Source organism: Mytilus trossulus, chromosome 11 (assembly GCF_036588685.1).
Source record: "Mytilus trossulus isolate FHL-02 chromosome 11, PNRI_Mtr1.1.1.hap1, whole genome shotgun sequence".
NCBI classification, from domain to species: Eukaryota; Metazoa; Mollusca; class Bivalvia; order Mytilida; family Mytilidae; genus Mytilus; species Mytilus trossulus.
The window spans coordinates 20409683-20422525 of record NC_086383.1 but is presented as its reverse complement, the minus strand read 5'-3'; the positions used below and the strand labels follow the sequence as shown (position 1 = coordinate 20422525).

At 31.9% G+C, this 12843-nt stretch overlaps 1 protein-coding gene across 2 annotated transcripts in view; it reads right to left on the bottom strand.

Moving 5' to 3' along the window:
* LOC134690836 (leucine-rich repeat and coiled-coil domain-containing protein 1-like) overlaps positions 1-12310 on the bottom strand; it is a 177246-nt gene extending 164936 nt beyond the window's left edge. Inside the window, exons 1-7 of one of the 2 annotated variants that reach the window (XM_063550944.1) lie at positions 12212-12310; positions 7579-7866; positions 6542-6684; positions 4620-4691; positions 3384-3491; positions 2030-2104; positions 83-257 (exon numbers count right to left, since the gene is read on the bottom strand). In XM_063550944.1, coding sequence (XP_063407014.1) covers positions 83-257; positions 2030-2104; positions 3384-3491; positions 4620-4691; positions 6542-6684; positions 7579-7729 — 724 coding nt within the window. In that variant the 5' untranslated portion in view covers positions 7730-7866; positions 12212-12310. The remainder of the gene's footprint in view (positions 1-82; positions 258-2029; positions 2105-3383; positions 3492-4619; positions 4692-6541; positions 6685-7578; positions 7867-12211) is intronic. The other variant, XM_063550943.1, reaches the window with a different exon arrangement.
* Between the last annotated feature and the right edge of the window lie 533 nt (positions 12311-12843).

Below are 12843 nucleotides of genomic sequence, written 5' to 3'. Positions count from 1 at the left end.
ATTCCTCCTGCAGATTCTAAGAGGTCCGGGGAGGAGTGTGGGGTGTTTGACAGATTTTTTAAATTAAAACATGCAGACTTACCATTCCTGGACAATCTTTCTTGACTTTCTGATATTTTCTTGCAGTAATTTGATATAGTTTGAAATTTTTCCTCAGCAGACGACAGTTGTTTCAGATGCTGATTGGTTGATGAAGTTTGTAGCTGGAGTTTTCTCCCTTGTTCTCTCAAATTCTTCTCTAAATTGTAATTTGTTATCTATACCATTAAAATATAATTTATTTAAGAATTGAATGCTTCTTTTTGTAAATTTATTGGGGTGTAAAAGCGTTGACCGAAGTACATTTTGTATGAAGCGCGGAAGCGCTTCATTCTAAAAATGTACGCACGGTCAACGCTTTTACAACCCTATAAAGTTACAAAAAGAAGCATTCAATACTTATAATTACATTTTTTAGCTAGGATTATAAAAACACGATTTTCATGAAGTTAAATTTTTAAATTCACCTGTGCACTTTATTGTGGGACCTCGTGTCATCATGAATGAAATGTTATTGTCTCATGCAACTGCTTACGGAATAACATGTGATGTGCAATTAGCCAATCAGAATAACGTATTACAATGAAACATACATCTAATGTAATTATTACAAAATACAAGAGTATAATTTTTCGATAAACGAAGTTAGATAAATTACAACAATTGATACGCCAGTTGAAAGATTTTGAAGAATTCCTTATAAATAGCATATATATGGGTCATAAATAATAAATACATTTCTTTGGCCCAATCAGAAAAAAATATCTCAATTTTCCAGACTTTAGTCAGTGTCCAACAGTCTTAAGGAATGACTGCAACTCTCACAGGTTGGGAGAGAGTTAAGCACTAACAAACATTATTATCCATGTAATATTCTGTATGTGCCTGTCAATAGTCAGAAAACTGTTATTCAGTGGTGGTTGCCGGTTGTTGTCTGTCATAGTTGTCTTTCTTTTATTGTTTGGTCACAAATCAGGTGTTTGGTTTTCTCATTTAAATTGGTTCCCTTTTTTTGTCATGCTGGGACATATTATAGCTGGTCATTTGGTAAAGGTTTTACTCATTGTTTAAGGTTGCATCATGACATATGTCTGGTAACATCCACACCAATTGTACTTTGGTGGACATACATGTATAGTTGTCTCATTGGCAAGCATATACCCTATGTTCTTACTTTTATATCAGTATCTTTTACTTTCCAGTTGACATTTTTTCATAACTGAACTCTCTGATAAGTTATGTGACCTACCGAATTAGACTATTTACCAGGTTTGTAATAACATGAGCAAAACGACGGGTGCCACATGTGGAGCAGGATCTGCTTTCACTTCTGGAGCACCTGAGATCATACCCCATTTTTTGGTGCAGTTTGTGTTGCTTAGTCTTTATTTTTCTATGTTGTGTTTTGGCAACTATTGTTTGTCTTTATCTTTTTTAACCCATGGTGTTGTCAGTTTATTTTCAATCTATGAGTTTGAATGTCCCTCTGGTATCTTTTGTCCCTCTTTTACTACACATTCTCATTTCGTTTAAATGCAATTCATTCCTAACAATTTTAAAACACCTATTGTTGCATGATGTATACAAATGATAAATCAGGATTTATCACATGTGCAATATTTATTCATACTTGACTAGCATATCACAGTATTTCTCTGCAACCAATCTCATACCTGCCAACTGTCACTATTTGCGGGGGATTTCCCCCATGAAAGCACCCAAATGGAAATTTTGTAAGAGCAATTTTGTGTACAATTTTAAACAAAACAGTTAATTTCACAATTGTTATAGGCTTTTAATCATATGAAGAAGCCAAAAAACAACATCAATATACATTTGAAGGCCCCCTTGAAGTTTTTTAGAATTATAAGAGCCATCTTGCACGCAAAACCCCCATGGGCATTTTGAAAAGTTGGCCTGCAACCAATCTAATAAATGATAGTTATTCATGTCATTTTCACATCATCATTGCATGTTTTTTATTCCAAACCTGTAAGCTTCTAATATCATCTTTAAGTGACTTTGTCTCTTTTTGTCCACAATCTTTAAACACTTGGTTCTGTTTCTAAAAATAGAAAAGGAGGTAGACACTATATAATAGGTAGACTGTATACCAACTGAATTTTATGAATACCTAATTTTGCTAATACTTAAAATTTTGTAAATACTTAATTTCGGAAATACTTAATTTCTTTACTAAGTATACTTTATTTTGTGAATATTTTATTTTGTGAAAACTTTATGTTGGGCTTAGTCATTGAGGTCCAACTCCTGACAATTTATATTATGATTTTATAAACTTTTATATGTAATCTTTACATTTGAACTGCAACTGAAAAAGAAGGTAGATGTATGTTGAAATTAAACTGAAAATATAATTTATATAACTGAATAACTATTTTTCTATAAAACATGTGTATTTTTTTTATAAGAATATCCTTTAATTTTATCCAAATCTTCAGGAAATGCAAAGCTTATAATTGAAATATTGTCTTTCTCATATATGTAACAGAGTTGTCAATTCACAACTGGAGAAGTTGCTGTCCAAGACAACTTTTTCATATGCATATTCATCCGAGACTACAATTGTCGTCCCTTGATTTTCGTTGTTCACGAATATAGTCCCTAGTGTTGACAGTGGGTTACTTGCCATTAATTTTTATACCCCTTCCAAATTTATTTCTCCATGTTTAATGCCTCAAATTGCAAGTAGGGGGGTGAAATTACACTGTAAAAAAAATTGGGTCCAGAATTTTAGGAAAGTAGTGATTTGGTCCAGCTGAAAAAGGTTAAAAATTAGCACTTTGGAAGCTGTCAAAAGATTTCAAGACGCCCTAAACATAAAATTGTCCATATTTTGAGTTAGAGCCAATGAAGTTTTCTATAATTTTGATATAATTTGTCCCAAAAGTATTACAACACTGTAAAAAATTCTTAGAGAAAGCGCAGGTGGGATTTTTTTAATTTTCATTTATGTTCTAAAAGAAATGCACTACAAATAATTGTGGTCTTGGACCTTGCAGTAACCTAGCCTAACCTTACATCAGATATAATAACATTAACATGTTTTGTATATTCCATAGCAAAAATCAGTAACATGAAAATATTATCTTTATATAACAGTTGATATCACCAAATACTTCAGGGCTATTCCAATAAAATGTATGAAGGAGGATAGAAAGGGAAGTTTAATTATTGAATGTGGGTCATGAGGTCTTTTTTCAGTATGTGTCTATTACCAATATGTAAAACTATCTAAAATGGTTATTAGTTGTAGGGATATTTTGAAAGTCCCTTCCTACCCTCCCACATATATTTTAATGGAATAGCCCTCAAAAACTTACAACTTCTGCTTGTAAAACTTTAATTTTGTCTTCAAACTGACGTTTAATTTCAGCAACTTTCTTGTCATGCTCTTCTGACAAGGAGGCAAAATGACATTTTTCTCCATCCTGAAACAAAGAAAGATTTATTTAAGGGGGAAGACTTGAGATTAAGGGGAGATAACTCTTTATATTAATCATGTATACCAGTTTTTCTTGGATTTCAATGGTAAATGTGAATCACAAGCTTAAGGTGGTACCTAACACTACAGGGAGATAACTCTGTAAAGTCAGCTAAACGTTTTAATTACGTTGTGTTGTAATTGGAATATTAAGCTTCTCAATGATCAAAATTGGTGTTTGTCAAACTGCTATATAACCAGTGTAATTTTTCTGACAAAACGGTTGGTTAAAAATACTTTGACAAAATTTTATGAAAATTAAAGGAGCCAAATTAATGTTAGTGAAAGTGTTGGGTACCACCTTAAGTAATCAATTTTGTACAAATTTTCTACATGCGTCTCGTTGGCACTCATACCACATCTTATTATCAATTTTGTATGCCCTTAGGCAAAAACCTGAAATCAAATATTCCTGAAAATGCAAAATTTCCTCAATCCATAAAAATTATATCCAGGAAAATATTATGAATTAACAGTTTATGTTATTTTGATTTTAAGAAAAGGCTTTGGCCCTGAATGCTGACTGCCCCAGCAGGTTTTTCAGTAAGCATTATCTATTGACATGATTGATATATATGTGTTTCCGATTCTAATTTTAGAAAATAAAATTTTCCGATTTGATTAATTTACCTTTCACGATGTTATTAATGCTGTTGAAGAACTGAAATAATATCCTCAGATATCGTAGATTTTAATTGAAACATTGATTTCAACTGTCAAGAATGGCAAATAGCGTAAAATTGCGGCTTTTATTGGGACAATATTTATGTATCCTGAAAGATACACTTGCCCTGAGCATCGCGTATCCTCAAGGATAAATCCGCCCTGCGCATTGTTTATCTTCAAGGATACACTCGCCGCGAAAGGGTTAACGTACCATGGATTACTTTTTCTTCTAGGGTACTAATTCAAGAAAACAGATATAAATTTATCAACACATAAACATGCCAGACAAAGCAATAATAGCAGAAATAAAACTAAATAATAAGCACTATAGTTTGTTTGTAAATAAGCACATAAACTTATCATGAAAATGTGTAGAATGAAACTTAATAGGATCCTAATTATTAAATACCAGTTTTCTCTCCATCTCATATTTTTCCTGTACAAGATGTCGAATTCTTTCTTCATTCTCCAAATCATTGTTCTGCGACGATATAAAAAATATGAAAAAAGTTTAATTTATTAAAAGAACATTTAATGAAAAAGAACATGAGAGAAAAAGTTAGATAGGGGGTTTCCATCCACGACACAAAATCAGTACATGCATATACCAGATAACAAATCATTAAATTTTCTGGGTAGTGTGTAGTTTTGCCCCGACTTTTTTATGTTGTTATTGTTCAGACTTGAGCATGTTTTCGATATTTTCTGTTTTGATATGCTGCTGTCAGTTTCTTTGATGGTTCGTGACTCAATAATTTTGTTTGTCCTTTTGATTTATTCCATCTTTTTTTAATTTCCTTCATACCCAGTTTTGAAACCAAACCATTCAGTTTCTCCCCAATAAATATAGTACAAACCCACCATAAATTTTATCCACAATTAATTAGGCCAGGATTTCTTAATTTGTTGGTTTACGGATCTGCCGACCCGATTTTGCCGATTCCTAGAATAAAAATAAAATCGACTTTTCATGCTTTTTTTTCCCACCGACCCAAACAAATACATTATCCCTGAAAAATAATTAAATTCTTCTTTTTTATGAAATGAAATGCATGAATCACTAACAAAATTGATAACACTCTCTGTTGTGAAAAATAAAACTTCCAGTTTAAGTTTCTAAAAATAGACAAATCAATTATAACTGACCTTGAAATGCCTTTTGCGCAAATAATTTTGCGGAACGAAACCTGTGTTTAAAACCAATAACAAAATAAGTTTGTTTCCCTTATTTGTCATCAGTCCGTAAGCATGGTAAGATGCATCATCTCAGAGAAATAGACTTATCCAAATGTGCACAGGTGGAATATATCAATTAAAGTACTGAATATTAACAAATCATTTGAAATTTTCTTGTTTAATACATAACAAAAAATATCGATCATTGGGATAAAAACCAGATTGCATGACAACTGATTAACCCGATATTGTCGTTTTGCCAGTGGACGAGTCTATTACGTTTTTCGACACGTGTGTTGAAACTTATTTTTGTTCGACGTTTTTATATTTTTTTTCTTTATCAGTTTTTGTGCTTGAAGATCATCATTCACCAAGTTTTCTGAGAGCTATGCGAATCTGTTTTTCTTGTTTGAGAAATGACTTTGTCTTTGTCCGTAAAACCCCCCTTTTTTACAGGAAATTATTAAACGATGTCATGCGATGTTCATGATCACTGATCAATAATATTTCAACGAACATAATGTTAAGAAATGATGACATAACAGCATATAAGATAAACATTTTGTTTAGTAAGGTGAAATATATATATTTATTTTGCATATTTGTTCTGTTTTGAAAGATTTTTTTTTTCTTTTTTTTTTCGACCGACCGACCCGACTTTTTTATGCGAAAAATCCGTAAACCAACAAATTAGAAAACCGTGGCCTTACGTTTTTGACATGTGGGTTGAAACTTATTTTTCGTACGAAGTTTTTTACATTTTTTCTTTATCAGTTTTCTTTTTTGAAGATCATTACTCACCAAGTTTTCTGGAATTGATTAAGAGCTACGCGAATTTGTTTTTCTTGATTGTGAAAAGACGATTTAATTTCGTCTTTGTCTGTGAACACCCCCCTTTTTTACGTCAAATCATTAGACAATGTCATGTGATATTTATGACAGCTGAGCAAGAATATTTCTTCGAACTAAAATTTGAAATGACAAAATAGCATAAAAAACATTTTGTTAGAAAGGTGAAATGTATATTTATTTTGCATTTTTTTTCTGTCTTGAAAGAATTTTTTTTTTCTTTTTTTTCCCGATCGACCGACCCGACTTTTTCATGGGAAAATCCGTAAACCAACAAATTAAAAAACTGTGGCCTTAAATACCAACCCGTCTTAACTTGACCTCTTCCAGAATTTCTGTTAAGCTGTTTCTCATCCTTAAACAATCCACATGATTCATCTGTTGTTGGCTTATAACATCTGGTAAGCGATCAGTTAACAACGAACAATCTTGACTCAAGTCTTCAACATCTTTCAATATACAGAAATCAAAAAATTAAAAAAGTTTATAACAAATGTAATTCCAATTTAAAAGTTGTTGAAGTAGTATACAACTTAGTGAAAAGAAAGAATGTTTTACTTATATAATATAAAGTTTCTCTGTGTTTTTGTTGTTTTGTTTTTGTTTGTTTGTTTGTTTGGATTTGTTTTTTACAAATACTTTGTACTTATGAATTTTTTTCCTACCTGTTTTGTTGTTTTTATTGTTTTTGTTGTCTATTTTTAAACAGTGTGACTTTTTAATAGCCTAAAAAGCTACAAAATGTATATAGAACTAAATTGTAGTAATATAAATAGTATGATTACCAATGAAACAAATGACCACCATGGACCAAATTATTGGTCATCACAAGCCTTTAAAAATGAGCCAAACCAATACTAGAAATGGTTGAAAAAATACTGGACCAAAAGACCATCGAGTTCCAAAATAACTATGTTACATATCTGTTATTCTGTAGCAGTATTTAAAACATGTTTAAAAGTTGATGTAACCTTAAACTCCCACAAACAAAAAATTTAACTTACCCTAAAAAAACTATGACCTTACCTAAGAATGTACATGTAAGACAGACACAAAATAGAAGTTCCTTAATAATATAAGTTCCAAAGGAATGAATATTACAGTAGATGTTCCTAATGGCATAAATGGTATAAAATATTTGTTCCATCAGGTACAGGTATTATGACATTGTTTATAACAAAGTTTCCACTGGAACTTCTGTTAGATGGAACAAATATACGTTGACAAGACAGAGTATTTTCTTCATATTTTGGCATAATTGTCAATTAAGATTTTTCGTTGGTTAAGTTGATTTTTATGTTTAACATGTATTAGATCTTTATATGTTTTATTCCAGCCCTTACCAAGTTCCTTTTTAATAGTCCCCTCCTCGATCAATATAACACTATCCGATCTCTGGGACAAATCTATATCTCTCTGACTTAGTGCTGTACCATCCTCCTGCTGCGGCCTCGGGCAAAGTAACTCGCTTTCTACTAACTGTGATGATGTCATACTCGTCTTACTACCAGTCAAACTAACATCTGTCTGTGAAAAGATTGTATTCCTTAGGCAAAGTTGTACACCTCTCTCTTCACATATTTGTTTTTCATGTTTAACTTTTTCTTTCTTCTGTTTTTAAGACTACATTTCTGCAAGAGAGAAGTTTAAAAATATTCTGCATAAAAAAGATTGAAAGTAATCCATATTGTTAATGGTAAATTATTAAGTCAGTGATTTTGTTTCCATTAATTACACAAAACTGTTACCATGGTTACTAAATTCTTTCATAGATTCAAAGATTTGGTTTTTAAGTTTGGCTGTACCCGTTGAAAACTTATTTCAAATTGAATAGCATATCCTTTTTTTTACAGAGATGTGGTTTACCAAGCCTAGAAGTTTAGATATGAATATCCTGGTAAACTTAGGCCTAAAATAAAATATTGTTTGTTTCCCCAATCCTGACCGACCCTGCAAAAAAGGTTTTGACTCAAAAAAAAATTATTGTCAAAACTATTCTGTCAAATATTATTTCATTCATTTCCAATTTTCAGGCTTACTGGATCGACTAATAATTGTATTTCAGCTTTTTGAAAATAATAAAATAATTTCCATACCTACCTAACCACTCCTGACTTGGCAGGGTCAGGATTGGGGAAACAAACAATATATTAATTAAGCCGTTTTTTTTGTCTAATTTATCTTTTTGATAATATTCTCAACTTAATTTGTTCATATTGTACTGCATTAAAGTAGTACATCTATTATTCTTATATTATAATGATCTAACTATATGAATACATTTTGTATAACATGGTTAAGTAAATTCATCATGTCCAAATGCTCCATATAGACTCTTAGAATAATTACTAACTTTAACTGGGTATTGGACAAACCACTTTTTTAAATATTATTATTTTACCTGGTACTGGCTATTGGACAAACTACTTTTCTAAATAATTGTTTATTCTGGTAGTGACTATTTTGACCTTGTCTTTTAACTATATATACTGTGGTTTTATCTATATTTTCAATGCTTTTGCAAAGAATTCAGACCCAAAGCAACATTATGAGCCATAGTGAGCAGTAGGAGATATCTGTAAATTTCATGATATAGCTATATTGAATACTGTAAATTCAGAAATTATTGCGAGGTTTTTATTATTGCGAATAATGCGACTGAGTTGTAAACGCAATAATTAAAACTCGCATTTTGTAATATTTTAACTGAATTTAGCATGACTTTTCTCATAATCGTAAAAATTAAAATCACATTCAAGTGTAAAATGACAAAATCGCAATAATAAATGCATGCAATAATTTCTGACTTTACAGTATCAAATCAATATCTAGATGAAAAAAAATTAGAAAACTGCCTGGCGGATGGACAGACAGACAAAGTCTATTTTGACTTTGAACATTGCAAACGGTAAAAAAACTGTGTTATTAGTGTTAACCATTTATCCTTTATTTTACCCTTTCACCGATAGCTGCCCAGACAGAAGCTACTCCAAGATGATGGCTTCCCTGGCTACTATTACTCAAGTGGGAGATCTTCATAATAAATGTCAATAAAAACTTGTTTGTAGTTATTTGTGTCTTTATTTTTTTACCCATAACGGCAAAATTTCAAAAAATTTAATGAGGCTGTACAAATTCCTTACACTGCATGGTGTTTTGGACATGAAACGACAAGTTATGTCAAAAAATTATACTAGTTTGGCTTCAATTCTTCCATGTTCTTTCTAAAAAATGTTCCCTAATTTTAAATTTTCATAAATTCTGTAAATTTCCTATGATTTTGACACGGCCATGTTTACTTTCATCCGGGTATTCAACAAAGAAAGATAACTAATGTTTGCACCATTTTGAGCAGAAAATATAAAAATGTATTCCCAGTAAAACGGGACTCATCGTCAGCTGTCTGAAGCATTAATCCCAGTAAACTGGGACTCATCGACGAAAGGGTTAATAATATATTTTTTAAGGGGGAACGCGAGGGTCAAAATAAATTGTTACAAAATTTCTTCAAACAAAAATATTTATACAGATGTTACATAAGTTTGTTTTCCATTTACAGGCATTTAAAAATTAGATAAAAACTAAATAACGACAATGATTTTGGAGATAAATTTTCAGTCCTGTATGTCTTTGAAAAAAAGATACTCTTTTACTATAATTGATGTGAATTCATGTTCAATATTTTGCTTTTGAGCAATTCAACCACCTGTCCCAACCCCACCCTTTTTTGGCAAAAAAGGTAATAATATTTGAAGAAATTTTCTTTTTAATTTCTGAAATCTGAAATGAGAAAAAATTGTCCCCTCCAACAATTTCTTATTTTCCCTCTACCCTATATTTTTCTGTCAACCACCCCTTTTTTCCCTTCGTCCAAAAAAAATGCTTTCCCTCAAGTTATGGTCATAATCTAAATTCAAATGTCTAATGAAGTTTGCAGCCATAATAATCTGTTTCCCGGCCGTTATTGAAATTCTTGACTGGATATTTAACGGAGATGACCAACCTACAGCCATAATTACTCATTTAAAGGGGCACTAGCTACGAGATAAATAAAAAATCTTAAGTCTGATTTTTTTTGGTTCAGTCAATCATGTCAATAATGAAAGTGAAATAGTGAAATAACAATTCGCTTTTTGCAGCCAAAAAGGTTCAATTTTGTCAAATTACGGTATGAAACAATCATTGACAATTAGGTTTTCTCTTGCAAATGAATGAGTCAACCTCTTTTGTCTTTAAATCCGTACGCATGTGAACTTCAATTTAACCCCTAGCTAGAGATTGACAATGCATGCATTATACGTGTACTGGTTATTTCAGGAAAAAGAATGTCAACAATGAAAGTGAAACTACGGTATTAAAATCATTTGATTACTAATTCGATGCACATAAAATCATTCTTATACAGTTAAACATGTTAAAAGCAATGAGAAACATCTATTTTTAATCTATAAAAATCCAATTGCATGTGCTGGTTTAATCTCTTCATATCTTTATTTAAGTTTACATCGCTTATATGGTCATCTGAGGTCAAATCGTCAGATAATTAGATGGCGTCTGGACTAAAACACACACGAAACGAACCTATATTTTATCTACCCCGTGCTCTGTAAACTGTTTATTTTAGACTTTTGATAGTGTGGATAAATGTTTTACATTGTTATAAATCAAATATAAGAATTTAAGTCAAATCGGTGACCATGAATTTGACAGCTAGTGCCCCTTTAAGTACATTGTACTTTAAATGTAATTGATTTAACCTCTCTTAAGACTGCTTTAAAATTGTCATAAGTGTCAGAAACCCCTTGTTTTTCCCCTTTATTTGCCCTTTTTTTAGCCATAACCATCAAAAGTCAATCTCAACCATCCCTTTGTGGTATGGAAACTTGTGGTATTATAATTTCAGAGAGATTCATATAGAATAGAATATTAGAATAGAATATTTTTATTTCCCAAATTACAGGGCCCATAAAGGGCATAAAATCAGATACAATTGATTTACATATTAATTAGTAACAACAGCAATAATAGAGGCATATACATATATAATTGGAACATATACTTAAAGTTATTGTCTGAAAACTACTAAAATGCTTATTTTGGCCCCTTCTTTTCCCCTTTTAAATTCCTAAACTGTAGGGACTAAAAAACCCAAAATCAATCAATCCCTTCCTTCCTTTTGAGGTTATAAAGCTTGTGTTCAACACCCTCTTTTTTTAGGCCAATCAATGCATTTGAATGAGGACATATACATGTAGCTGGAACCCCCCCACCCCCCTTTTACAATGGCGGATCCAGAACTTTTTCCTAAGGGGTGGCCCTCTGACTGACCTAAAAGGGGGGGGGGGCCTCTCGAGTCATGCTTCAGTGATTCCCTATATAACCAACCAAATTTTTCCCACGAAAAGGGGGGGGGGGCCCTAGATCCACATTTCCTTTATCCTGGGTAGGGAACCCCCCTTTTTAAAATGACTGGATCCGCCTCTGTATGCAAAAAAAAAAAGAGTCATTGTCCATGTTGTCTAAGGACTAGGTAAACATTAAGTAACACAGAAGATACTTTGAAAATAAAATACCCAAATAGTTACAATGTACTCTTTATATTTCTTTTTAACTGTTGAATTTAAGGATTGATTTTACGAAAGGCTTCTTCAACTTCTGCATCATTTTTTTTAACCTTGGCTTTGCAGAAATTACTTTTCTTTAAGTCCAATTAAATATTCATGACGCTTTGAAATAAATAACCAGTTCATCGTGGGACCTTTCATTAAAAAAAAATGAAAATAATCCTCTTCCACAGGCACTTGAAACAAGTGGCACTTGTTTCTATCATTCCAATGGATAGAAACAAGTGCCTGTGTCCTCTGCCCTGGTTCCGTCAACTTTTTTAAGTAAAATGGAAAAGTCAAGTGTCAGACGGAGGAATTGTTAAAAAGAAATTAATTAAAAATGAAAATTTTTAAATATCCTAGTCCTTACTGGATGTATATGAATACTGCTGTTTTGTAAATGAAATCCAGTTAATATTGTTGTTTTAGCAGATGACAACATGGAAAATGTTGCGGGAAATATTGACCGGAAATACAAATACTAATATTCAGAACCAACAGGTTTGAACTGACACGGAAAGTCTGTCATGCACACTTCTAAGTTTTAGCTAAAAATCCTACATTTATTGAAGACTATTCGCCGGGCATCGACTATAAAGTTTGACCTATAGCTGTCAATGTTTGTATCATTTGGTCTCTTGTGAAGAGTTGGCTCATTGGCAATCATACCACATCTTCGTTTTTATATGAACAACTTCTGCCATATTCAGTTTATGAACCTGTCCAAAGTCAGCAGCATGTAGTTTAGTGTTTTTCGTTGGTTCATGTCTCATCTTATATTTGGTATTTTTCAAATTGTGTTGTTTTGTATAATTTATATAGGCTGTATTAGTTTTATCGTTTCAATCGGAATTGTTTCACACTTTCATAGATATAGGAAGATGTGGTGTGAGTGCAAATGAGACAACTCTCCATCCAAATAAAAATTAAAAAATTAAACCATTATAGGTTAAAGTACGGCCTTCAACACGGAGCCTTGGCTCACACCGAACAACAAGCTAT